At 44.5% G+C, this 27,905-nt stretch overlaps 1 protein-coding gene across 2 annotated transcripts; it reads right to left on the reverse strand.

Moving 5' to 3' along the window:
• LOC146656846 (uncharacterized) lies at positions 1-27,850 on the reverse strand. Of its 2 annotated transcripts, XM_085424620.1 has the most exons (22): positions 27,227-27,850; positions 21,606-21,701; positions 19,095-19,301; positions 12,632-12,778; positions 11,600-11,751; positions 11,290-11,407; positions 10,870-11,011; positions 10,451-10,596; positions 8,712-8,854; positions 8,483-8,623; positions 8,271-8,387; positions 8,042-8,192; positions 7,831-7,942; positions 7,577-7,752; positions 7,240-7,478; positions 7,032-7,116; positions 6,771-6,941; positions 6,586-6,622; positions 2,935-6,351; positions 2,628-2,785; positions 1,656-1,867; positions 1-1,444 (listed from the first exon to the last, which is right to left on the reverse strand). In XM_085424620.1, exons 2-21 carry the CDS (start codon positions 21,664-21,666, stop codon positions 1,668-1,670), a joined length of 6,120 nt encoding a protein of 2,039 aa, XP_085280746.1. In that variant the 5' UTR covers positions 21,667-21,701; positions 27,227-27,850; the 3' UTR covers positions 1-1,444; positions 1,656-1,667. The 2 variants fall into 2 exon arrangements, with proteins under 2 accessions (XP_085280746.1, XP_085280744.1); XM_085424618.1 differs by lacking the exons at positions 1,656-1,867; positions 10,451-10,596; positions 10,870-11,011; ... (4 more) ...; positions 21,606-21,701; positions 27,227-27,850 and having other exon boundaries at positions 8,712-8,988.
• Positions 27,851-27,905: the final 55 nt, after the last annotated feature.

Genomic DNA, 27,905 nt, shown 5'->3' on the forward strand with positions numbered 1-27,905 from the left:
GCATTCTGAATAAAACAATTTATTCATTACAAACATATAAAAATGACAAAAAACAGCCAGGTGGTAAGATATAAAAATTTCCAGTTTATACAGAGCTTCCAAAGCCATCGTCAGAAATGCATTTTCATCTGGGTTAGGAAAGTAAATATAGTACAAATCCCAAACTATAGCTACAAAGATATTCTTTAGATCTCTGTTTGTCAGGTGATGTACAAAAGCGTCTTCTGTTCGGTAAAAAAAAAACCCCAAAACAAACAAAAAAACGGGCACAAAATTCATAACAGACTTCAAATACAGAATCAGAAGTCGATGAAATATTCACAGTGCTGCCTTCACATCGAGGATGTGAATTGTAAACATCGTTGCATATCGTAAGTCGCTTCAATAAATATACACAAATACTCATTGTGTGAGGAGAAGGTGTTCGATCAGTGTGAATCCTCCGGTTTTTGTTTGAATACATCCCGCCACTCGAAACCTCTCCACTGTCATTCAGGGTGATGTGAATAAAATAAGGCAAAAATAAATTTCCCTGTGTATCTTATCAAGTCTTACAGTATCTGTTATTCATAAATCGCAGAGGTAAAGTCTGACTGACTCAGGTGGAGTAAAGAAGCGTTTTTCTTTGAAGAGGACTGTACACAATACAACATTCAATCATTCACAATAAACTATATATAAACATTTATACATTTTTAACAAATACAGGGGCAAGATTTTAGGTGAACTGATTAATAAGAGCTCAATGGGAGGATGTTACTGGGACAGATAATATGTGGGACACATAATTTTAGGCAACCAAAGGGCGAGTCATAGCAGGAAGTGAGCAAATTCTTGTAAAGGATCAGTAACACAAATTGCAGGAAGCCTTAGCATTATTTAAACTGCAAGTACTATTATTATTGTTTAAGTACTTAGTCTCATTAAGTGGGAGTGGGAAGAAACTGTTTTTAGTGCTGTTTGATTGGTATCACAGGCGACATTAGAGACACAGACACTGCTCAAACTTCCCCCTTTTTTTTTTTTTTACTAAAGGAGCGTCTTAAACAGTCCAAATACGTAGCAGGCTGTTGCTTTTATAAAGCAGGTCTTTCTGAGCTGTGGACTGTAAAAAAAATTTTAAGCCTCCCTAAACTTTTCATTCCTTTGGGCCTGATTGTCAAGATTACAAAATAAAACCTCAAACACAGCTGCACGCACTTTGTAAGAAAAATAAATAATTCCTTTTCAGCTTCATTATGCAAAGCACAATGGAACAACAAGACAAGAAAAAGAATACGCAATCCAAAAACAACCGAAGAGTTGCTGTCTTACATTTGATGAGCAATGTCCATTTTAAAAGAGGATTCACATAACAAAGCTCCAGTGAGGTGTGACTGTGTGGTGACCACAGCGCTGTCGTTAATTCATTAAAACTGCTATTTGATATCTCCCTTAGAGGTACCTGTGAAAGACAAAAACACAGGAGTTTAGCATTACACGAACCTTGAAGGGCCAGGTTAAAGGAATTTAAATATAATCAGAACGTTTTAATCAAGCACAACTTCACTGCACATCAATGATATGAAAGCAGGCAAGAAGATGGTGCAAGCAAGGCGACCAGTGAGAGGTGGAGAAAGGAGGAAGAAGGCGAGAGGGCAGGCAGAATAACGGACCGAGTTAAGCTGCTAGAGCAGTGCTGAGCTGGAGTCAGAGTCTGAATCGTGGCCAGGGGTGACGCAGGGCTCACGGGAACAGATGGATTCCTGAGCACGCCTGTACTCTTCGTACTCCAGGCGGAGAGCGTTGAAACGTGCTTCACTTAGAGAGCGGCTGAACTGGCATCGAGGTGGATTGAAAACTGGCGGGCTGACTGAGGGAGACGGGCCTGGGGGGGTGGGTGAGGTGAGGCACAGGAAATGCATGGATGGGCATGTCATGGGACAAGCTCACAATAATCACAGCACGAGGGCACAGGATGAACACATGCAGCCATCACTGTAAGGCAGGATTCACATGGATATGCTGCTTCAGTGCTTGACGGTGGTTGTTTCCCAGCTGGCTCTTATAAACTTTGTTCTATTCACTTTTATTTAGATAGTGCCAATTCACAACAATAATCGCCTTAAGACGTTTTATATTGTAAGATAAAAACACTATAATAATAGAGAGAAACCCCAAAAATCTCATGACCCCTGTGAAAAACTACTTGGTGACAGTGGGAAAGAAAAACTCCCTTTTAACAGGAAGAAACCTCCACCTGGCTGAGTCATCTGCCACAAGTGGTTGCAGGTGAGGTTAATTATTCAATACAATGATGGACTTCTTCTTTTTGTTGACGATGAACTGCACAAACGGGCACATCGCTCTCTCAGGATATTTTCCTAACACGATTTCTGGAAAATCGGAATAAATGTGATGTGACGCCTGCACTGGCATTTCAAAAGCAAAGCAATGGATCCATAATTAGTTTGGCAACATGTGATGTCACCAGATTTAATTTAACTAGCAAATTAGTCGGGGTAATATCAAAGTGCATGAAAAGTGAGAGCACTGAAGCATGAAACACATCCGTGTGAATCCTGCCTAAGCATTTCACTCATAAGGAAACATGCAACATAAAGAAGAAAAGTAACAGAAATAGTCACCTTTGAACCGCTGATCCTGGAGGCCACCGGCTTGATCCCGACTGCCTCTCTGTAAACCTGTTTGTGACTGATCAAACTTTGTGGCCTCCAGGACCTCAGAGTCCACACAGGCATCAGCAGAGTCCCACTCATAACTCTCATCTACTGATGTGTTCCTTCTAGACACACAAAACAAGGTGGTAAGAATAAAAGCAATTACCAACAAGTAAAATGACAATATTAATGTTATTTTGGCAACAGAAAGAAGTCCTTCAGCCGTGAGGACGCTCCAGTTTGTTTTGCTTTTTCAGGTGTGACGGTGTTTCACCTTTTCGCTCTCCTCTCAGGCAAATCCATGTCAGCTCTGTGACGCTCATTTTCCTCTGTGGTTTCTGGGGAGCTGAGCAGCGTGGGAGTGATGGACAGGGACTGCCGGAAGAGTCCAGCACTCCCTCTACCACTGCTCTGACTGGCATAACTGGCCCTGCCCCCCTCCCTGATTTCTCTGCCTTCCCGGATCTCGGTCTCCCCTCCCCTCCCCATCATCCTGTCAGGATGCCTGTAGATCTCTCCCTCTCGTGGTGGGAAAGGGGCGTAGTAAGGTGAGGGCCAGCTAATGCCCCTGGGCAGGTAGGACCTCGGAGGACCTCTCCTTGAGTCCATGGGTTTCAGGCCATCCCCTCTGGATCCTGCCCAGTGCTGGTGCTGGTAGTGGGGGATGGGGATAGAGGAGGGCATGGGGACATATTTATGTTGGACAGACCTCAGAGCTTCAGGATAAGTGGGGGACCATCTGGAGGATTCTGGGAAAACGGTAGCTTGCCGTCGTGGATCGGAGGGTTCCATCAGTGGGGAGACTGAGGTTTGTCTGGGTAGATACGCAGCAGGCGTGAGGTAGGAAGGACTAGCTAAAGATCTTTGTGCGTGATGAGGCCTCTCTAAGCTGCCCATGCTGGGGCGCCTGAACGGGACATACTCCCTCCAGGAGGGGCCTGGCCTGGGGAGGGAAGGCGGTGTGCGACCCAAACTATAGGACTTCACCCTGACGTCTGGGTTTGGGAATTCATCCCAGTAGCATCTCTCAGAAATATAAGTCCTTGGGCTCTCAAAGTGCTCCCACCTCTGTGGGCCCAGGCTGATAGATTTCTTTAGAAAAGGACGAGGCTGTCCCATACCTGAAAGAGTCCTGCAGGGACCTATGCTTAAGGATTTCTTTAGAAATGGCACAGGGGCTTGATTTATACGCGATACAATGTTATTAGTCCTGCTGCCCTGAGAAGCTTGTCTTTGGGATTGCTCTGATAAAGACTCACTACTGTCTACAAAACTCTGCGAGTGTTTTGACACTATATCCGCCATGCCTTTAGCTGCACTGTACAAGGTGTGAGCTGACCTGGACCCAAGTCTGGATTCGGGCCTGTATGTGCTCTTATTTCCAACATGAATCTTTGTTTTCTCATCATAGAGCTGCTTGCTAGTTTTTTCTGGGCCGGGTGAGAATGGTTTTGGGTCATCAGGAAATCTTACTCTAGCTTCCCCATGGCGGGAACGTCCATAATCTTGTTTTTTACTAGTGTCAAAGCTGGCCTCAGCAGCGCCTGCAGAATGAGTTTGTTTAAAGCAAACCGCTTCTTGGTTTGAGCCAGTTTCACGGTTTTCCTGAACATGAACCTCCCAGTTTTTAGGAACTACATCAGGTTTAGCCACCACTGATTTTTCTGGCTTTAGTTCTGAGTTTTCCCCTTTGCTGTCTGTGACTTCTTCCACAGGCTCATCCACACTCATTTCAATAAAACCAGGAAGGCTCAGATACTCGAGAATTGCACTTGTCTGGAGTGGGGACATTTTGGGAGATTGAGCTGTGGGCTTGGCCTTGAAGGAGTCTGACATTCTGGGGACAGAAAATTGAGACTGGTCGCTCTCGGCTTCTTCCACGAGAGTTAAGGATGATATGGGGCTAGGGCTGTCAGAGAAAAGGCATCTGTCGCTCCTCCGGGAGCGTGCTCGGATTCCTTCTTTCTCTAAGTCAGAGTAAAATCCTGGACTTCGTCGGTCATCCTGGACTGGAGTCTCTCTCCCTTTAGCCTTTGGCCCCACTTTGTGATGCTCATAAGGCAAAGTAGAGTAACTGGAGGTACTGGGATCCCTTGTGGATGTGTAGTCTGTGTCTGCAGGTCTCTCAGGCTGATTACAAGGTGAAGAAGCTGAACTTTCAGGCCTCTCACTCATTAATGAAGGACTTTTGGCAGCTGTCTCCCAGAGATGAGTGCCTCCATAAGCATACGAATGCCTTGACCTCCGTCCTGCAATATCTTCATGCTGTGTCTTTTCCATTATGTCCTGCTCATTGATGGACTTCATGTATATATCAGGATTTCCCTGAGGACTCAGTGACCGCGCTCGATCTGGTTCGTCGACACACATAGAAGGGGGTTCACTGGTAACATCAGGGGAGATTGTGGGGAGAGAGGTGTTCTGGGTGACCGGAGACCGTGATGAATCAACAGCAAGCGAGTCCTCGGTGGTTTCTCTACAGAGGCGAGGACGCCGTGGCCTGGGCGATGCGGTCTCCTGAGGAGTCTGTACAGGAATAAGGCTGGTCACAGATGTTACAGGGCTAATGTCCCACTGAATGCGAGACATGGGGAGCCGGTCCATGGGACTGCTTGTGTTGCCAAAGTAGCACGCTCTCCTATAGTCAGACACGCGACTTGTTTGACCCAAAGGCCTATGTTTCTGTCTGATACTAACATCTTGTGGTTTCCATACAGGTTCTTCTTCTGACTCAGGCTCATCCCTCTGAGGACTTTCTGTTTTATTAGTCTGATGTTCATCTCTCCCACGATTTCGACTTCTTTGCTCAGCTGTATAGCTCTTTAGCTCTCTCTCCATTTCTTCCCTCTCTTTTGCCAGCTGGACACACTTGTTAATGTTATCCCTCTCCAGCTCACTGTCAAGTTGTGAGACTAAGGTGCTGTTATTAGTCAACTGACTCTCCATAGGCTCATAGCTTGAAGGCTGCGGCCTGTCTGTGTCTCTATCCAGAAGCTTTGTCCTCCTTCCAAAGGAGGGCAGCAGGTCTTCTGTGTGTCCTGTCATGCGATACCTCCTCAGAGGATCACTGGATTTCTTCTCACTGTTGTCTGAATAAAAGCTGGCTCTTTCTAAAAGAGCCTCTGAGCTTTGCTCGTCATCAGAATAAAAGCAGCCATGACGGGAGAAGTTTCTGGCCATGGCCCGTACTCTTCCAGGGGAGGAAGGAGGCCTGCTCAGCTCCGGGACATCCACCGTGAGAGGAGAATCCTTCCTCTCATCTTTCTCTGAGCTTAAAATGCTCGACTTTGCAGAGTCCCTAAAGGATGTCCTGCTGCTTCCTGAGCCACTTGCCCCACCAGCTCCACCATTACTTTGTAGGACAGTCTTCTTTAAATGTTTTCTATTCGAGGGACTAGAACCCTCTGGCAGTGGCTGGACAATGAAGCGTCCATCCGGACCTCTGGAAATGGACTCCAGAGCACTTGGTGAGGGCGCCTGAGACCCCAGGTGACTCTCAAAGAGTGTGTAATGAGGTGGCGGAGAAGAATTGGACAAGAGTTGCTTCCGTTGGTCGTGGTATTCGCCGTGACTTCCCCTGTCAAACGAGGATCGATCGGACTGTGAGCAGGACGAGTTGGGAAAGAAAGGAAGTGGTGGACACAGCTTCAGCTTCAGGACACTGTCTGGACTGCGAGGGGGTGAGCGAACTCTGAGAAAGTCAGACAGGAAATAAATTGCTGTTAAAGTTGATTAAAGCTGAAGATTGTGCTCAGCTTCTTCCGTGGTAACAGAGAATAAAAATAGCTGCCTTTACCGTTTTATCACATGCACATAATAATCATATATCAATTAGAAAATAAGCTTTACAACAGCACCATAAATAAATATTACTGCATGTGGTCTATTTCAAATACAATATAAATAGGGGGATTCCTACACTTACTCTTGAGATGTGCTCTTCTGAAGTGCAGATGGCAGATCTGCCAAAATGTAAGGAAAGGAAAAAATATCAGACACCAGCACGGATGAAACTCTCAAATCATATAATTAACTTAAACTTGGGAAAAGTATACGTGCTCAAACTTTCAAATTTAAAACTTGTGTTTGTATGATTAAATCACACTTTACCTTGTCTTCTCTTCCTGCGCCGGCGCTGTCTCCTCTGACTCATGTAGCATGCTGTCACCAAAGACAGAACGATGGCCACAAACAGGAAGCACACTCCAGCTAACACACCAGCCAACAGCGGCTCAGGGATAACCTCCAAGAGACTTGGGCGCAGGGGGTAAACCTCCATCCCTGTAATCAGACCAGTCAGAGGCCACTAATTCCAGCAGTTATCAACTTGAGGGGTGTAATGCTTTTAGTAATTTGTACAAAGCCACATACCGATGGTGGATACATTGACAGACTCGCTGGGCTCACTGAGCACTTTATTGCAGCGAGACATAAGCCTCAGATCATAATTCGAGTCCTGAGAGAGACGGATCAGGATTTTTATTATAGACATAAACTAGCACTCATTTAAAGAGTGGCTTTTCATAAAAAATCAGTATAACTTTAATTTCATATAAAACAATTAAGTATAAGAACTTACCCTCAGCAGTCCCTGAACAAGCAGGTCACTCTGATTGGCGCTGATGTTGCTGGTGAGGATGACCCACTGCCCCTGATCCCTGCGGGCCTGCAGTACATAACCTGTCAGTGGAGAAAATGGAGCTTCGGGAGGAAACCATCGCAGCAGAACGCCTTGCTCGGTCCGGTTGGCTGACAGGAATATGGGAGGATCCAGAATTGGGAGAGTGGTGACAGCTGTAGGAGCTTCTGTTGGCACAGCTGGTAAGAAAGCAAAGTATAAGTTAATACTTATAAATACTCGTAGTAAAAAGTGTAAGAGGTAATCAAACCCAAAGCATAAGTTCAGTTGTACAAACCTTGAGTTCGCACAGTTATAATTTCGCTGAAAGGTCCAGAGCCGAGCTTATTCTGAGGTAGGACGCTGAACTGATAGCCAGTGGCGGCAAGTAGCCCAGTCACCAGCAGGTAGTTTTTAGATGTTGGCACTGGCAAAGACGCCCATTCATGTTTCCCCCTGGATGCCTGCTTGACCCTGGAAGAAAAACAAAACAGTCAAAAAAAAAATGGATCTAACTATTGTGTGATATTTTATGTATTTTATGTCACTGACCAGACAGTGAATTTCTGGGTGAATCCACCATCAAAGCCTGGCACCCAGGACACGTTTGCCTGGTTCACCTCTGTGGTGACAAACACTGAGGACACAGCGTGAGGGCTGGTGCCTGAGGAGGAGAACGTCACTTTGAACTGCTGGCAGTACACTTGAATTCAGTGAATGCAGGAGTCACATATTTATTGCAGAGATGCGGTTGATCACTCACCCAGCACCATGACCACTGTGCCTGCACTGACAGTGGCTACACGATTAGTGGCCAGGCACTCCCAACCCCCGTGGTGATCTTTACTAACTGGCTGCAGCAGGAGGGAGCCGTTAGCCAACACAGTGTATGGGGAGCGAGGCGTAGGGCCAATCTGTGAGGGAGGACACAGATTAGTTAAAATAAGGAATTAATACGTACGCGTTGCTGCATCCGTGAGAATTTCCCGTACCTTGCTCCATGTCACGTTTGGAGCAGGGTCTCCACTGGCTTCACAGGGGATGATCAACTCCCGGCCCACCTCCTGGAAATACTCAGGTCGAGGAGGCACGCGGAACGATGGTGGGTCCTGGAGGACGGAAAGAGCCTTTTTACTTTTGCCCGTTAATTAGTGTGCATCATCTTCCTGATACTAAAGACTTGAGTTGAGAACAACAGCCTTACCTTTAAGATGACACGGGTGGGTTCAGACTGCCCCATGGTGCCATAGCTGTTATAAGGCGTACAGGTGTACATACCCACAGCATTGTCATTGGCTGTCGCTATAAATACTGAGCCCTCTGAGTTCACCATCCAACCTGGGTACTGGATAGGTACAAAGATTGATTCCAAACTCCCTTTGGTGAAAATCTCTACTCAGTGAAACATTTCAATTTCATGGCGCATGACTTACATTATCAGGATTTAAAACGTTCCCGTCTTTGGTCCAGTTGACGTACAGCACAGGGGGATCGGCTTGGACAGGACAGACAATGACCCCCTCCATGCCTACGGGCAAATATGTTTCCCGCAGCATTCGGCCTACACGCGCAGGATCTAAAATGACAGAAGAAAAATCACTCACAAAAAATTACTACAGTGCTCATTTCACAGGGAACGCTGGTAATCCCTCGCACAGGCGACTGTCCCACTCTGCCTGAAGTCCTCCACCATAGTCCCCTTGCCTAAGAAGCCCCACATCACCGGCCTGAATGACTACAGACCGGTGGCACTCACCCCAGTGGTAATGAAATGCTTTGAGAAGCTGGTCCGCAGACACATCACAGCAGCCCTGCCCCGCAGCCTGGATCCACACCAGTTTGCCTACAGAGCAAACCGATCCACGGAAGACGCTGTAGCCACAGCACTCCATGCTGCATTAACTCACCTGGAAGAGCATGGTAGCTATGTGCGGATGCTCTTCGTGGATTACTGCTCAGCTTTTAACACCATCCTTCCACACAAACTGGTGGCCAAGCTACAAGACCTGGGGCTTCCATACAGCACCTGCATGTGGATCAATAGCTTCCTCTCGGGCCGTAGACAGAGAGTCAGAGTTGGCCATCACACATCCTCAGCCCTGAGTCTCAGCACTGGCTCACCCCAGGGCTGTGTGCTCAGTCCACTGCTCTACTCTCTCTACACACACGACTGCACTCCTCGCCACCACAGCAACATCTTTGTGAAATTTGCAGATGACACCACAGTGGTGGGGCTCATTTCCAAGGGAGACGAGTCTATGTACAGAGACGAGGTGGAGCAGCTGACGTCATGGTGTAAGGCCAATAACCTCCTCCTCAACACTTCAAAAACCAAAGAACTCATAATAGACTTCAGAAGGAAAAAGGCAGAGATCCAACCACTATTCATAAATGGGGACTGTGTAGAAAGGGTGGCAAGCTTCCGCTTCCTGGGAGTCAATATAGAGGAGAACCTTTCCTGGAGTGTGAACACCTCCGAGCTGCTGAAAAAGGCCCAACAGAGACTGTACTTCCTGAGAATTCTCAGGAGGAATAACATCACACAGAGACTGCTGGTGTCCTTCTACAGAGCCACCATTGAGAGTGTTCTAACTTACTGCATATGCATCTGGTACACTAGCTGCACAGGGGCTCAGAGGAAAGCACTCCAAGGGATCATTAACACCGCCCAAAAGATCACTGGCTGCCCTCTCCCCACACTGGAAGTTCTACACAACGCCCACTGTTTTAAAAAGGCCCAAAACATCATAAAAGACACCTCACATCCTGGCCACTCCCTGTTCGAACTGTTGCCCTCAGGCAGACGGTACAGGGCAATCAGAGCAAGGACTAATAGACTCAAACACAGCTGTTATCCAACTGCAATAACACATCTGAATACTACAAAAAAATGTCCATCACGCCACTCTTGTGTTAATCTATGCACGGTCTGAAGCATGTGTGTGGGAATGTATGTGAATGTTTTACTGTTATATCTTATTAGTATTTTAAGTATTCTATCTATTTTATTTATTGAATTTTATTGTTTTATTTATATTTTGATATTGCTAGGGATGATGCAATGATCGGGGACCATTCTTAATTTTGTTGTTCTCATGACAATGACAATAAAGTTTCTGATTTCTGATTCTGAAGTGCAACCACAAAAATGCCAGCAGGATAAGAGACTAACGTTTAACTTTCAGATGGGCAGAGGCTGAGGGTGGGCTCAGTATCCCATTTGTTGGGATACAGGTGTAGTTTCCAGCATCTTCCGGGATGAGATTAGGGATAAGAAGTGTTCCATCCACCAAAACCTTCACTCGAGACTTAAGTGATCTGAAACCAAAAAGATAAACATTTGAAGAGGCGTTCAAAATAACTGACACAAAAACACTTTGCTGAAGCAACTAAAATATTATTAATTTTAAAAGGTTCTGCATTGAGACCCATCCATCCGTTTTCTTCTGCTTAACCAATTTAGGGTCACAGGGGGATGGCGCCTATCCAGCTGCCATAGGGCGAGAGGCGGGGAACACCGTAGACAGGTCGCCAATCTGTCCGAGGGCTGTTTTAAAAATATTAATGGATATTTTGAAATGATGGACTCACTCAATATGGTAAACATTCTGTCCTTGCTTCAACCATTCATATGTCAGGTTTGATGGGTAGGCATCAGCCTGACACTGCAGAACTGCATCCTGGGACATGTTGAGAGTGGTGTCCTCTGGGGAAATGAGGATGATTGGAGGGCCTGTACAAAGCACAAGACAGACGAGAATGACCAGAATTAATGGACAACTGATGATGGCGGGAGAACTTTTTTTTTTAATTGTTAAATTGCTGCAATGCAAGGAAAAGACTGTAGGTGGCACTATACACTATTATATTTATCCATGGTTTAAGCAGCATGTTTAAGTGTTGTAAAAAAATATACATTGACAATTTCACTAAACATGATTTGTGCTGTTGCTTATCGTGAGGTAGGCAGAGATTACACCTGTCTACAATGACTTATTGTTAAACACTGACCTTTGACCTGCAGCTGCGTGTAGTGGGTGAGGTTCCCCTCTGAGTTGGACACGTGACATTTATAAACTCCAGAAATATTTCGTGTGACAGAGGCCAAAGACAAGCTACCATTGAGCACCTGAAAAGAGGCCAAGGTAAAGACGATCAAAGACAAAGATGGAACGGGAGAGGAAGACTATGAGGCAGAGATGAAGAGAACAACAAAGCAGGTTGCTTCAAAGAAAAATCAAAGCTGCAACTCCTGCAGAAAATGCTAATTATTAAGTATTTAATTAGAATACTGAAAATGCCATCTGTTAATCCCCCTCACTTTTATTTTCTCATGTTTCTCAATTAGGCTCTCGTCTTTATGCCAGACGACAGTTGGTCGAGGGTTGCCATGGGCTCCACAGCTGAGAGTCAGCGAGTCACCGAGCAGAACCTCCACAAAAGTTGGCGGTGTCTTAATAAACACGGGTGGAGCTGAAACAAAGACAGATCAAATAGACCACTTATTTTCATCCACATACTCATAAAGGACACATAAAGGAACTTTAAAATGGAGAACTACTCCAACAGCTAATCCAAAGGAACAGATATGATTTGCTGTGGTTTAGAAGTACCACCTGTGGCTCCTCTAAAACTACATTAGAACTCAGTGGTAAGTCATTTCAGGCTCTGACAAGTGTGTGGAGACAGGCATGGATATGAAGTGGCGACAAGGAGAGATTTTCATAAGTTACTGTGAATATATTTAGCTAGACACGTTGTAATTGTAGCACAATAACTAGTAAGCGCCCAACTGGCAGACAGAGGCACATATGTCTACACAACACTGCCATGCTGAAAAATATATGCAATCTCTGCATTAAAAATATCATCACTGTCAGTGTCTAATACTCTAAACAGATTCCAATTTATGCACAATGCAACACTGTTGTGTTCCAAAAATAAGCCTTGACGTCGATCCTGATGTAGGCTTACAATCATATCTAATACTCACGTCACACTTTCATTTTAACTTCTAAGTGTTCCACAACATAACCAGTGCAGGTGAGAGAGCCGGAGATGTACGTGGGTTAAAAGCTTTTTGCATGTAAAACACAAACCAAGGATACAGTGCCATTCTAAAAGCCAGCCTTACTGCACAGCAGGCTAGGCACAGACAGACATGATGTGATTACTGAGTGCAAGGTATGTCACTTAGAACCTCTTCATACACTGGAATAACACTATTCAGCTTGCCAGGGCCTTCAGAGTCCAAGCCAGGCCCCATGCTGTAGCTGTTCTAAATAAGGACAGTGCCAGTGATGAGCAACGAAAGGAGCAGCTCTCGAGTCCCCAAAACCCTGCGGTGCTGCACCTGTGATGGAGAGGAAGGTCCATGTGCCATTTCGAAAGTCGTCGGTTTTGCTCTCCAGGAGCAGGATGCGGCATTCGAACCAGCCTTCGTCCTCCAGGGTCAGCCGTTCTATCAGCAGAGAGGCGCCCCGGGTCAGAGACACACGGCCTGTGAGAGGAGGGGTGAGGGGGACAGAGAAAGAGTCAGCACATACACGCAAGCAGACAGGCAGAGTCAGCATATGCAGGAAAGGGCTTATCATGCTCAGGACCCAGTGTCACAATGGGCACGATCAAAGTCACAGACACACCCACGAACAGTGCGAAGAGCAACTGTAGCTCGAATGTTTGCAGCGAGTAACAAAACCAATAATTAAGAAAATTTGCAGCTCAAGTGATGAGAAGTCAGTGGCCCTGAGACAGAGTTGAAAGACACTAATCACTACAGTGATGATTATAACGATGTGCAAGATGACAGATTTTGTCCTGTCATTTAGGGTTTGGTTGGTGAAGTGGAGAGCTAAGATGAGTATGCCAGGAATACTTGAATGCAGTTTAAGCTTAAAGGAGAAACCCACCGCAGTGTGTGATAAAAATAAGCCGTTTTTTGTTAGGCGGGGGCAATGGACAGTAGTAAACAATGTAAGGGCCTGGCAGATGCACGCTCTGAACTCGTGTGTGAACGCCATTAAAAGGCAGATGGATCCACGCACAAGCACGCACACACATTTTCCTGTCACACACAGCCCCTGCTCTGCTCCCTCTCCTCTTCTCTGTACTTCTTACAACTCCTTGTCAAGCTTTGAAACTTGATCTGCTGGTTGCCTGGTGACTGCAGCCTGGTTTCAGGGTACACCCCCTCCTTTTATTCAGTCTCTCAATGAACTCTTTTCTTGCCCTTCAATCACAGAGTTTTAAAAGACAGGAGGATGCGTGCAGGAAGGAAACACACACGTTGCTCATACCAGGCCCTGCCAAAGCAGTTTGAAAGTAAACAGTGACCCATCAGTGTCCAGCGTCCTGTAATTCTTGCTTGCTCCTAACACGTTGCTTAGATAAAGTGTCATAATCAATCATCTCTGCAAAGTAATAATAGTAAAGCATTGCAAAAAAAAAAAGAAAAGTAGCAGCCAGCATAGATATCATCTTCTCCAGCTCAACAGGACAGAATCGTTGAATGCCCTGCAACCCTGAAGCAACAATATCGCAAGAAATACAATATCGTCACTATTCACACCAGCTCTCTCCAGACAGCAGCGTCTGGAGAGAGCCTGGCAGCTATGAAAGTCATTTAACTCTGTATATGGCCTAAAGACTAGGTGAAACACACACTGAGAGTAAAGACAGGCAACAATGGCTAACAATTAACCCTGCATTCCTGACTGGGGCAGTTGCTGTGCTAAATAGCTAGGTTTAATGATTGACTGACCTCCCAGAAGACAGGCAAGTGTTACTTAGAGGCTCCATAAAATGAATACCTCTGATTTCAGCTCAGCATCTTTCAAACAACTGGGCAGGGCTAGATGATAACAGCTACAGGATAACTTTGGGTATTTTTTCTCCTATCCTGATCCTTAGGATCCTCTCCCGAGCTTCTTGTTTCCTTTTCCACTTTTTCTAATTAGACCTGCAATTAATCAGCAACTGCAGGACAAGAGAAGGCGCAGCATCATCCTCTTTTTGACTTCCACCTTATGGGATACTTAAAAAAATCCATCTGATTTGGTGCTATAACGTGTCCGTCTGCCCCGGGCACTGATCTTGCAGAAACACGTGGGTGTGTACACATGTTGATTTTCAAAATCTGAGTGCCCTGCCCCCTGAGTCTACACAGGGAAATTTGGGTTTCACTGCTGAACACTTAACCCTTTCCCGTAGCCTCCCTCTTATCCGTCACCACAAAGACATGGAAGCCCCCCCCATTCTCTCAGGTTACCATAGAGACTAGACCAAGAAAAGCATGGGCTGTAGGTTTAGATTTGAATTCAGTTGCTGCAGAAACACGCCACGGCCAAACACGGGTCGATCATGCGAGCGGAGGGAGGGGGGATTGTACTGTCACAGATTTGAGAAATTACAATTGGAAGGGGGCGGGGGATCTTGTGTCACATCCAAGAGCAGAAGGAAGAGTGAGAGAAATGAATGAGAAGCACAAAAAGAGGCCGAGCACACACGGAGGCTGCGTGACAAATGTTGCTTTATTTAAATATGAATGTTGCATCTTCGGACGTGAACTGAAATCTCAGATGGCACTCGGCAGGTGCTCTACCCTAAGGATGTTCACTGAAAGGCTGATTTTCTCTCTCAGACACAATGCACATATTCTGCAACAGCTGAATACAAAACCTGGGAAAATTATAAACCACACCAGTGAAAAACACTTCCTGTTATTAAATCCAGAGGAACTGAGCAAGAGGTTACAGAGAGGTTAGTCGAATTTGGTTCATCAATAATCCACAGGCAACCAATGAGAGGTTGACCTTCCTGACCTCTGTGCTCCAACAGACGCCATTCATCACTCTCCCTGGTCCTACATCAGCGCAAAGTCCGCGAGTCCTCGAGAGACAAACATGATTAGGCTCTATGGCACTCAGGGAGAGGATTGCTGAAACCATAACTGCTCCTCCATCTCATCTCAACCCTCCTCCTCCTCTTCCTCTTCCTCCTCACTGTTTTTGCTCCAGCAGCAATCGCATGACAGCTACAGTCTATCTTAAAATGAGCACTTGTTTCCAACAGGTTGAGCTGCTCTGCAGTGCAGCCAATGGGAAGAAAATGGAAACGCTAATCCAGCAGCGCTGTTTGAAGCTCCGAAACGCACCCTGCTCATATTAGCCTGTCAGGTTCTCGCCTAGTGGGTGGCAGGTTAGGCGCAACTGTTCTTTTATAGCCATGCCACTGGCCGGTAGCTGGCTTCACCTCACTGATCTGATCTCCTGTTTAGATTAATGCATCTTTTTCTGCAAGTGAAACCTCTGCAGTGCAACACATCATATTTCACACTTACATTTATGATGCACAGCACTTTCTTTGCCTATTGTTGTGACTACCGTAGCCTCGGCACAAGGTTTTAATTGTTCCGGCAGAATGAACCAACATGTGATTTTTAGCCTTTTGAGTTCCCACTGGAAGTTACTGACAAAGTAATGCATGGAGTACTGTGAATTTTATGCCAGACAATAGCGAGTGAGGAAGAAAGATTATTCTGTTTGGAGAAGCACCAGCGCTGCTTTTCTTTGTCTACTCGTATGTGCATAAGAGAGCCGGGCAGAAGTGCATTGTGGGACGTGTTTTGATTTGAATACAATCATAAGTCTGAGACCGACCCCCTGCCTCTGACAGCTCACCCCTCCCGTTCCCCCAAATTTCTCTCTTCAATCCTCCTGTCCCCCTAATCAGTTAAACCCTCTTATGAATAGCTCTTTGTCGTGAGATAGATTACAGTTAACTCTGTCCCTCTTGTTCTGCCCAACTCTGGCCGAGCGAGCACACACGGCTCACGTGCTGAATTTCACTACAATGGGAACTCAACTTATCACAGGCATTAGCTCTTACACATGATCGCAAAGAAAAAGTATTAGTTTTAATATTAAAATCTCTGAAATTAAAATCCGTAGGTCGGTGCTGTGAGATGTATTTGGGCTGTTTTCCAGTGCAGAAGTTGATCTTGAGCTGTTTTCGGTTCAGGAAGAGATAACGCTGATGTTAATAATTGCCAGTTGTTAAATTTTAAAGTTGTTCAGTTAGACATGCCATAATTTGTGAATATCAAACTTGTTGTAGGCAAAGTTGCAGGTAGAAAACCAGATTTTGCTGAAGTTTTTCCTTATAGTGAGCATTGGTTACTTGAGCTATTCCCCTACAAGTCTTTATGGAAGCTGTTTGAAGCCCTTGGACTGTATCTCACAGATTTAATATGTGCCTAGCTGCCTAACCTAAGGTATGAGGTAACAGGGCCTCTGTGGTGGCCTGCTGCTCTAAGCTCGTGAACATGAAATCCCCAAGTTGCAGCTATGTATTCTTCTTCTATTGTGCCATTGTTTGCTGTTCATCACGCTGGTCTAGTTATAGCAGAAAAACTGGTTGAAGATCATGGAGCCCTCAGTTTCACATTTCAGTGATCTATTTTCTGCTTTTGGAGTTCTCAAACAGAGCGTTGTTTGCTAAAGCTCAGTGAGTTAATATGAAATTCCATATAAGTTTATCAGGGGAAAGACTGTCTGTACATACTCGGGTATAAAAACTTGTCTCGTGTGTGTGTGTGACAAATGCAGGCTTTAACTTCTCCACTGTTCGAGGTCACACTGAGAGTGTGATGGAGGCCTGCTGAGATCTCGGGGTTTGCCTATTATCCTTCTAACCTCAGGTCAGAGTCCCCCCCCACGCTCACAATCGCCACTCATTTACTTCAGCACACAGGACGTATTTGATCTAGACTTGCAACGGTAAACCATCCTGACACCACAAGACTCCAACATATTGTCTCAACAAATATAACAGCAGCGTGTCAGTCAGAGTTTATTTGGCTGTTTGCTCTTTGTTCTGAGCTGACTAATGTTCAGATCTCCATGGCATGCTGTGTGTGAAACAGAGAGGCAGAGGAGTGAGCGGCACGAACTGGATATTCTCTCGAGAGGACACGAGAGATGGTCTCTGAGACCTGGACAGGCTGGTGTCTAGTTGGGACACTCCTCAAATGCAGAGTGCAATCTTAGAGACACCTGATATCATTATCAAAAAGATGGTGGTTTAATGAGATGAAAAAGGAAATGGAGATACAACTTGCCCAGATTAAAATTGTTAATAGCCTCAGTGAGCTTGACACAAAGCAGCAGACAAAGGGCAGACAGCCCATTGGTAGTGCTTTTTCTTCACTAAATACTTATTTAGTATTACAAATTCAAGTCTGATACCTTACTTAGCTCTAATGGAAGTGGCCATTATGCTGCAAATACTGAACAACAATGTAATTCTTTCCCCATAATTCATTATCTTGATCTCTTAACCGTTTCTTGATCTTAAGCCTTAAAATTAAATCATCCTCATTCTCCTGTTCCTGTCCTCAAACAAGCCAAGACAAAGACCAGGAAATGGTGGCCGACTTCACCGTCTTGTGGTTAAAGCTGAAATCCCACAACATTTTTAATTTGAGAGTAGAATACATTAGACCCACAACACTGACACGCTTCACATGCTGCCATCTGCCTTCAGTGGGAGGGGAGGTATGAGGATCTAATGCAGTGGGGGAAAAGCCCGCACCAGACAAGTACACGCAACGGGTGAATTTGCCAGAAACACGGAGACACCCCCTAAACATTCTTGAACTCTGAGCTACGTCTCTGCTGCATTCTTTACTTCATTATGGCTGCATGTGTATCAGATGGCTGCTCCTAAACAATAATATGGTTAACGGCCTACAAGACCGCTAAACATATTTAGTCCAATTGCATGTTTTGGGGGTTGGGGGGTGGGAGCATGATTTGTGCTTCGACCGCTGTAAATGTTCAGTGGGGTTCTAGAGTCGTCCAAAGCTGAAAACATGTTTCTAAATCAGCAGCTTGATTCTCTGAGCACCTCCTGTATGTCCTCACATAACAAATCCAGCGAGGTTCTCTGTACATTTCTGTGACCTAGTTGGGACTGCATGGGATTTGGGGTGTCCTACTAGTCCTGTTGGCTTTGGCAAAGCAATGGGAGGTTGTGATACCCCTTTTTTGTCTTTTGTCCCCTGGTAGACAATGACAGGATTATAGGGCTCCAGCAAGAAAACTCCCATTATTCCGATTGCTTCATCCATCCTCCTTCCAGCACAACAATCTCCCCTTACTGGGTCACCTCTCAGCATACTAATAAAACACTGTCATCAGACCACCAAGCCCCCACCTACACTCCTAATCCCCTTGTGAGCAGCGTTACTGGTACCCCCCTTGTTATTGCTCAGCTGCCCCACCCCCCCACCCTTTACTGCCTCCACTAAAACACATCCATTCTCATCCTTCCCCTTTCCTCTGCAGTATAACTGCACTCTGGAAACACACAGACTGAACACCAGCTGTAATTACAGGGACCGTGCTCTGGACGGATTATCTTTTTAGGGTATTGTTTGATCCAAACTTCCCCTCCCCAGTAGTTCAAAAATACCACTGTAACCTCCTTATGTCTATCTTTGCCCACACAAGACAAATGAGCTAAGGAAGTTTTACCCCCTCCCCTCACAAAAAAAGTCTTCTGAAACACGACCTGAGCAATCTGTCCGCTGATCAGAGACTTTTACGTTGTTGGCTTTTTCTCTATTTCCTACTTGCTTTTAAAGCTCACTTATGGGAGTGGAACCACAAAAAGCAGGCGAAGAAAGATTTACACGACGTGAGGTCTTCAAGGGAATCTACCTCTACTTCAGGGGGTTGCGCTGTCAACCAAGTAATAAGTCTTTCATCAGTTTCCTGAAAGGAGTGCATGACTGAGCAGATCCGAATAAAGCTTACCCTTGTAGTTGGGATGAACACGAGGAGCATACACTCCAAATTTGATGAGGACAGGAACGCTGTAACCAAGGCGCACCCACTCCACCACATGTAGTGGAAAGAGGCTTGGGGTGGTGGCTTCACTGGATGTAGGAGCAAGGCTACAGCTTAACTCTGCGGAGCTCCCCTCTCGGGCACGAACCAACGATGCTGCACCTTGAGACACACCTGTAAAGACAACAGCATATCAGCGGGATAAAGCACTCGTTTCCCTGCAGACATTTTCTGACAGTGCAAAGTCCATAAAACAGCGCACATCTGAGTAAACACATAAATCATGCAGCTCAAGGCCTGTTGAAGTGAGTAATGGCTACCAAAGTAGCTAAATTAACATTCCTTGAAATCTTCTGGTCATTGGTTTCTGTGAAAATTGTTTGCTATGATAAGAAGTTGAGGGGAACTTGAGGGACGAGAAGACAAGAGTTTGTGACCACACAGGCAGCGAGAGGCCCTGACAGAGAAAACCTGGTGGAAAGAGTCATAACAGTGTCATGAATGCTCTTCTGAAGTGGACATTGCATATGACTTTCCCAGACTGTTAAAAGCCGGGCCATCTGAGGGCATGTAAAACATCCATGTGCCATTTGGTGACAAGATCGTATTGCTGCAAAGCCTGCAAACACAAAGCAATCCCATTAGTGACACCTGGAGCAGTCTCTCCTGTCTCTATCCCATCTCCCTTTGCTGCCATGTGCTCATGTGGGTGTGTGAGCGACTGGGTGCCAGTGTTTGCTCTGCTACTCATCTGGCCTGGTGATTACTTTAATCTCAGAGGGTGGGGGTTGGTGGCGATACTCTGATGCAGGGCAGCAGGACGCTCTGTGGCCGCTCCAGTCGACCTCCCACTACCCCCTGGGGTCCACACATGGTCTATGGGCCAGCACAATCAATCCCACCACCATCACTCCCCCTTGCAAACACAAGCACGCACACACAGAAGCGTGCTGAGGGTTGGGGGGTAGCATAAATCCAGGATTGATCTAAATCCACACCCAGAGATATTATTTAAGTTGGATTTTGTCCCCATTCTCTCTCGTCCACTCATGTCTGAGCTGTAACCCCTCCTCTTCACTCTCTCTAGCACAAGGGAATTGGATCAGTGCCATAGTCATCATGGTGTCATTCAAACTGCGTGCAGAAACAAAACAGGAGCATATGCCAGCTGCTTTGCAAAGCATCCGAGCTTTGTTAGTGCAGGTAAAAGATTTGGCAACAACTTTGGTGAAAATATGTAAACAAACTGCAAAATGGAGCAAAACAACTGGTTGGCTTAATCCCCTTTCAGACAAGCACTCCTTTCCATTAATCTGCTGGCATATGAATGTATCAGCTTTATGTTTGAGTGTGCACCCTGGTCGCTTCCCATATAAGCCACAGCAGCAATCTCACAAGATCAGACTGAGTAACATTTAAGTATCACTTTCAGCATCAAGATTATGCCTTTGCATATCGCTTCTGTCCATTACTCAGCTCGCAAAAAAAGTGTTTGGTAAATGGTCTACACTTCAATAAATACATTCAATAAATACATACAAGCTCTCTCTCTGAGCCTGAGAGCAAAGGGCAGTGATAGCTACTACTTGCTGTAGTATTGTGAACCACACACAGACATGCACTCCTCTTACTACAAGACAAAAGTGTGGCAACACTTCACTTCAGTACCTCGTGTGCAACAAGCCCTGTACGTGCACATGCCAAGACTCAATCCATCAGTGTTGTGGGTGGGTCTGAATGAAGAAGTTAACATAAAGTGGCCTATTTTTTAACAAAGGAGGCAGTATTGACTGAAAATGTATTATCAAACTAAGCTTCACATTAGCAAATGTTAGGAAAAGTTACATTTGTTCCAAGACAGGACACAACTGTCCAAAGCAATGTGCAGCATATGCATATTTAAACATCTTATGATCACCTCTCCAATCTCATTTTCTCTGACAACCAGCTGTTATTTCCATTGCCCTGCCACAGAGTAAATATTCAAACATTTTACCACTTTCAACAAATTAAAATTGAAGCTGAAATTTAAAGTTGAAGGTAAAAGTGTTATTAAGAGTGTCGTGAAAGAGATTTCAGTCGCTAAAGATTGGCGATAAGGAGCAAAACGGTGAAGCACGATGAAGAAGCGTGATCCAATAAAGAAGACTGTTATCACTGTTAATCTGTACAGTAATACTACATAAGCTCTATGTGGACATGTTAAATAATGTTTCAATGTCATTGTTGCATAATCGGGCCTCATATTTTGGAATCAGTTTTATCACGTTAGCAGAAAAAAGATCTACAATTGTTTGCTTTTCCTGTGTGTGTGCTGAAAAATTGCTCAATTCATGACACGACAGTTCAGGTGTATTGGGGGGTTATTCTAAGAAATCCAAAGGCAAAAAATCTCTGAAAGCTCAACAAGGAGAAATAAAATACACAAATGCACTGTTAATATATGCAATGGCTCAGTATTTGCATTGGCATACTTACTTAGCAGACAAATGGCTACAGCAGTGGTGACAGCCTGAAGCCACTGTCTCTCCAGTCCCATGGCCGTCCGTCACACTCCTTCACACATCTCCCAACCTGAAAAGGAAGACCACACATACCGATTACTCCTCATCAGAATACTTCTGTACTGTTCACAGATCCCCCCGCTGCACAAGTACATTCCTCACATCCCCCCTCAGATAAATGTAATCCCCCCACCCCTCGAGTTAACATCAACTCATTAGCCAACAACTGCACTGCATTCCAGATGCTTCTTGGTTTATAAATAACCATATTCTTTCAAAACACATCGTCCTGGGGAAAATTGTACGTGTGCGCTGTGGTTGGATTAAGGTAAATAAGCTACTTCAACAAGTGCTACAAATAGACAGGGCAATTGCTTGGAGTCTGAATCTTGTAGATGTTTTATTGCACAGGCCAAAGTGTGTGTATGTGTGTGTTTATGTGTGGCCACAGAGAAGGACTTTACAAGACTCTAGGTGTACGTACAGATTAACCTGGTCCTTGTGATTGGTCCAGCTCATCCAGAAGGTCTCGTCAAATGCTAAATAGGCCAACAGCAATTGACAGGTTAGACGAGCAATATTGAAAGGTGCACCGCCCAGCTCCAGATGTTATATTGTTAACACTGTTTCATTTTCACAAGCCTCACAGACCGGACTTTTTCACGACTTGCCGACCTCCTTCCCAGTGAACAAAGAGAACAGCTGGAGCGAACCACAAGGCCCTCTACTTCAAATTGGATTGCAGGCACAAGTTTAAGTTGCTGACCTTCAAACATAACGGAAGCCTTCGCACACTTCCCTTAAGTCATTCAGTACTCCTAATACCAGCTTATTACTTTAAGTTCATTTAGGTAATATAAGGCGGAGAGTATTTTTAGAAAGCAGCGAGGTGTTGGATATTGGCCGCTGCTACAACCAGAGATTCACTGCAGAAACACAGGGCGTCTGACTCATTTGACTGAGACCTTTAGTCTCTTGGCGGCACATGAGCAAACAAACAGCCCAGAATAGAACAGCACAAAGATGCTTTTATCTCCTCGCACTTGACCAACACCAACAACGTTTCTGCTGAGCCGGGGGAGAGATGCGGTAGTAGTAATAACTTTTATGCTGCACCTTTCTAAAGCAAACAGAGAGGCAAGAATGTGGTTGCACAAGCAAAGAAGAGGAGGGTGGTCAGGGGCAAGTCTGGGAAATAGTCATTAGTTTTTGGATGACAAAATAATTTCAGTGCACTAAAAATAAGGGCGGATTACTCTGACTGTGGGAATAATGCTGGTCAGTAGGGGTGACGGATAAACAGCACTCTTACAATGGATTAAAGAAATAAAGACACTGATTTTGTTCTTTTTGTGTCACTTCTGACAGCCAACAAATGTGGGAAGTGTTTGTGCACCACTCGACTGTCTTATCTACCAGCTCCACAGTTACTTTGACAAAATAAAAAACTAATAAATACGTCCTAACTTGCATGTGCTCCTAGACCGGGATATAGGACTTTCATGTGGAAACAACCACATACAGGGGAAGCCTGTGGGGCAGATGGGTGGGGGCTTTGTCTGCAGGTGCAGGAGGACACCAGATTATTTCCTCAGGCAGTGGAGCAGAGGAAGGCCATTTAATTGGCATGTGAACAGAGAGGGCTTCAAAGGGAGCCCAGATGTTAAAATGAGTACACTTAAACTGAAACAAGCCACTAAACATTTAACCACAGGAACTTTTTCTATTTATCTCATTGGACTAAGCCAATTACTACCTTTAAGCAACCATGATTCACGTATATAACTAACGTGTGAAGAAAACAGCTCCTGTTCTACAGTAAAAGCACAGACATTAGTATACTTGCATGTAAAACGTCTTACACGCTAACTCATCATGAGAGTAGTGACCTCTCGGGGGATGAAAAGCCAGCTTGACTAAAGAAAAATACAACCTTTGTGTGTTTAGAAAAAGAAAACAGAGAAGACAAAACAAGAATAAAAATAAAAAAACCAAGCTTCAGCATAAGACTGTCGGCTCTGTAACGTGTATGCGTGTATGCTGGATTTCACTGACACAGATTGCTTTGGATCTAGTCATGACTTAGCCTTCTGGACAGGCCATTTGTAACACCCAGTCTAATCCCGCCCTGCTGCTTTGAGTGTTAATAGTGTAATTGAATTAGAGATCAAATTCGTGAGGCAAATCAAGGACAGTCTGTCATCTAGCTGTTCAGTGATCAATCACTGGTAAGCCAAGTCACACAAGTCTGCCGTCTGGGATTCTATAATTTCTTCTGGTGGAGAAAAAGTAGGCGCGTGATGCTTTGACAAACCCAGGTAACCTGGGGTTTATTCAAGGGGTTTTGCTCAAGGTCTTTCTGATCTCCACTAACTTTCAAAATTTTGCAAAACCTGTAGTAACAACTACAGCGCCGGTACTTGACTCAAAAAGTAAAATCAAAGACCCTCACACCCTCCAAATTCATATTTAATAATATAAGAAGCATTAAAAGGGTGCCATTTCTCACGGATGAACGAACATGTCTGAAATCTGACATGACATCAACAGTAAATGCAAGCTGATGTCAACCTGTCAACTGTAACAGCTGGTGGGCGTGAGCTCTTCCAATGGCTGTCATCTGTGTCACACTATTATGTTATTCAGACATGAGCTGAATAATGCACAAAAAGAAAGGTGCACTTTTAAACACGCAGGAGTAACCATGAGTAATGAAGTGATCTTTTCAGCTGTCTTTTTTCGGCCTATAAATGACGAGTAAATTATCATATTCTCTGATGTTTTCTGTGACGCTCGTGTTAAAACTTGTCACAAAAAGTGAACTCCTGACCTAATGGGTGTGAGAGCGTTATCCACCGGTACCTAAGCAGATCCATCAGTGATGCCAGTGACAGATACAGGCCTGATAAGCAGCAGCATTACTCTCTTAGTAATCCTTGTTAATCCTGACAGGTCGTGGCATCAGCACAAACCAGCCTGTAGCAGGAACTACAAGTGTTGCTCAAGGAGAAACTTTAACAGGTACGCACAAGACTCTGATACAGATGTAAAAATAACACGCAGCCATCCAGAACAAAGATGTGAACCATCATTAACGCAGGAATGGGTTTGAAAAATCAGTAATCCAAAGCAGACTGGTTGGACAAGCACGCACGGCGTAGCGATCGATTCATGGATTTTGTCCCTGGCACTGTAACCAAGCTCAGAAATGGTATTGACATTAACTTTAACTAAAGGAAATGAGCTTAGCACACATTGGGCACGAGAGTAGAGTCCTGTGCTCTCGGGGAAAGCCTAGTTTATATGGATTAACATAGTAATCGTTAGTAACCTAACACCTAGCACAAAAACACTGATAACTGAACCAGGGTTTTTCCTGCACAGGGAGCTTTTTGTTGTTTTTATCCACAAGTTTTATCCAAATCCAAAGGAAACCCCCACTCCCAACACTGTAATATTTTTTTTCACTACTTTGTTTAAATAAGGGTTTCCTTTGCTAAACAGGACATCTGTGTTTATCAAACGCTGGAAAATACCAAGAAAATTCTTAGATTTCTGTCAAATAAGGTAACACAAGCTCGTTCGTGCTTACATGCTTACTCTTCTCCCAAAGGTCCGTTCCGAGCCAGGAAAAACTTTGCTTGCCGTGGTTGAACGTTTTCAGTCGCACATCAAAACAGTATTACCTTTACTCTGCACTTTTTCAGCAGCCAAATACTGCTGCAGATTACTGCTTCATGCATGAGTGGTTTAATTTCATGTTTTGTTTTATCCTAGGATAATACTCACTCAGACATTCCAGGGGAACGGTAAGTGCTGAGTAAAGCAAGGCATCTAACATCACTCTTGTAAGTCTCCCTGCCCCCCAACAAACTTTCATGACCAGGTCAGTCCCATAAAGTTTCTTTCAAAACAAGACAGTGAAAGAAATCAATGGTCTAAAAGCAAAGGTCACAAACTCTGGGGTCCAGCCATGAAGCACACGCCTAACTTGGAGATCAATGAGACTCAAAGGACGTCCACAGAACTGGCCTTTTTCAGTATGTTAATGGCATGCTGCTCATTTCTCTGCTTAGAGGAAAAGCTGTCAAAATTGAGATCTATTACATGCAACAGCATCCAAATATGAAACACTGCAAAGCTTGAAATAGTTTATTAGACCCTCTCTTTAATCTTTATGCTTTACTACATGTACTTTCCTGTATATCCCTCAGTACTGTCACAGGCTTAAATTCACCATGGAGGAGCAGACGCTCCATCTTACACACAATAACAGAATCATTTTCAGTAACCACTTTCGACTCATGAATAATTTGCTCCTCGGTGCAATCAATTTCCTGCAGCCTGACAATCTGCCTACAGGGGACAGTTTGCCACATAGTGTTTTGAACAATGCAATATTCCAGTAAAATGTCAAGGCTTGCTGAATTATGGGGGGATATCCGTGTGTAAAATGACACCCGGGCTGGGATCTGACACACACAGACTTTGTTAAGCTGAGACTGCTGAACATAGACTTTAAGGATTCTAGCAGTAAAATGCAAAACTGCTTTTAGTGCTCCCTCAGTGTAAATAATGCAAAAGCAATTTAAAAACAAAACAAAAAAAACCTCGCTGTTGCAAACACTAGTGCATGTGAAAATAGCAGAGTAGTGTAGAGTAGTGTGCTTTTTGGGGGGAAATAGCACATATATTTCTTTCCAATTTGAAAGCAAGCATAATCTTTAAAGTGATTTTCTAACAGAGGGGACTACAAGGCATCAGTAGTGATCTGTACCCCTATGCACCTCCCTTTTTACCAATCAGCAAGCACAACAAAAACAAAGGAAGGGAAACAACAAAGCACACACTGTATATTATGTATAAAGCACAGGGCTGCTGCACTCTTTAGCACAAAACGACGAGGTTCTTTAGACAGAACTACTAGGTTCTGTCCCATAACATGCATCACCCTGATAAACTAGTCCAAAAATAAAACGGCAAACACCAAGCCATAAGCCACTGTACTGCTGCACCCTACAGTAAATTTTGATGCACAGCCCTTTATGTCAACACCCATCTTGCTATATGAAACAAAACAGGTACACCTTTTGTTTGACTCAGAAGAGCCGATGCCACCTAAGACGAGGGGGCCTAAATAAAGAACAAACCAAAAAAACGTATTTTGACTGGAACAGTGCTGATTTAAGGGTCATTACAACGTGTGAAACCTATTCATAATGCTTTAACATGAAGGAAACACTCATTCGGGGATTACAAGTGCTGCATGTGCTACCCAAAACATAAACAAATCCTGCACAAAGATGACTCTGTGCACAGTGTTATCGCAAAAGTATTTTTTAACTGGAAACTAGGCATTAACCATGGCAAAATTACTAGTTTAAAAAAAATTTACAATAATCATAACAAAAGGAACCAAATGGAGTACTTTAAACACCAACCAAAAGGCTCCTGTTATATGGCCTTAAGACGACAGAAATCTCACAGATATTCTTATTCAAGCTGTGCTGATTTAGTACAAAGAAACTTCTACAGGATGTTTGGTGTTGACTAGCCTGCGGAGGATGTTTTAGCTCTGCCCGCCTAGCTCCTTACCTTTGCTTGAGGCACTTTTCACTTGAAGCAGAAAGTGCAGTGTTTCAGTCCATTGATGCTCTTCTTTTAGACTCCTACTACAGACCCAGTTTATCCGTCTATTCCTTTCTCTTCAGAGAGATCAAACACCACAAACGCACACACACATACACGACTTAAAAGAAAAATAAGAAGGTGCTGGGAGAAGAAGGCAGGTGGTCACATTTTTTTTCCCTCTTTCAGTCCGAGCGTGGATCAAAAGAAAGTCTTGTTATTCCTCGACATCCATGGTGCTCAGACTTTCTAAAAAAAACTCTTCGCAGCTTCAATAAAATCCATTAACCCATGCCACCCTCATGACTCCGACATCAGTCCATTTAAAGTCCATTTAAACACTCCAAGCACTGGCTTTCTTTTTCTTTTTAAATGTGCGCAATCTTCTCAGTCCAAACTCCCTCAAAGTGCCTTTAATCGTGCGGGAGAGTTTATAACAGAGTTCAGAAAGAAGTTGAAAGGCTCTCGGTCGATTTGGAGCACATTGATCCTCAAACAGGTGCAAGATCCATCAGAAAGAGAGCATACTACACGTTTAGTTTGAGCCCTGCTGTTGATACTCTCCCCGCGGTGGCCCTCCTCCCGTTATTATCGTTCCCTCCTCCTCCCACCACAGCGACGTTTGAACGGCTGTCAACTCACACAG

Source organism: Rhamphochromis longiceps, linkage group LG12 (assembly GCF_057381845.1).
Source record: "Rhamphochromis longiceps isolate RC_006_pf linkage group LG12, R_longiceps_female_GT1.1, whole genome shotgun sequence".
In the NCBI taxonomy this organism is placed as follows: Eukaryota; Metazoa; Chordata; class Actinopteri; order Cichliformes; family Cichlidae; genus Rhamphochromis; species Rhamphochromis longiceps.

What these genes read in the sequence shown, in the direction of transcription:
- LOC146656846 (XM_085424620.1), bottom strand. Translation starts at nt 21,666, where the DNA reads ATGGGACTGGAGAGACAGTGGCTTCAGGCTGTCACCACTGCTGTAGCC. An exon ending in GACCTTCCTCTCCATCACAG is followed by an intron (nt 11,752 to 12,631) that starts GTGCAGCACCGC and finishes TCTTTGTTTCAG; the next exon opens with CTCCACCCGTGTTTATTAAG. An exon ending in GCGCAGGAAGAGAAGACAAG is followed by an intron (nt 6,623 to 6,770) that starts GTAAAGTGTGAT and finishes ACATTTTGGCAG; the next exon opens with ATCTGCCATCTGCACTTCAG.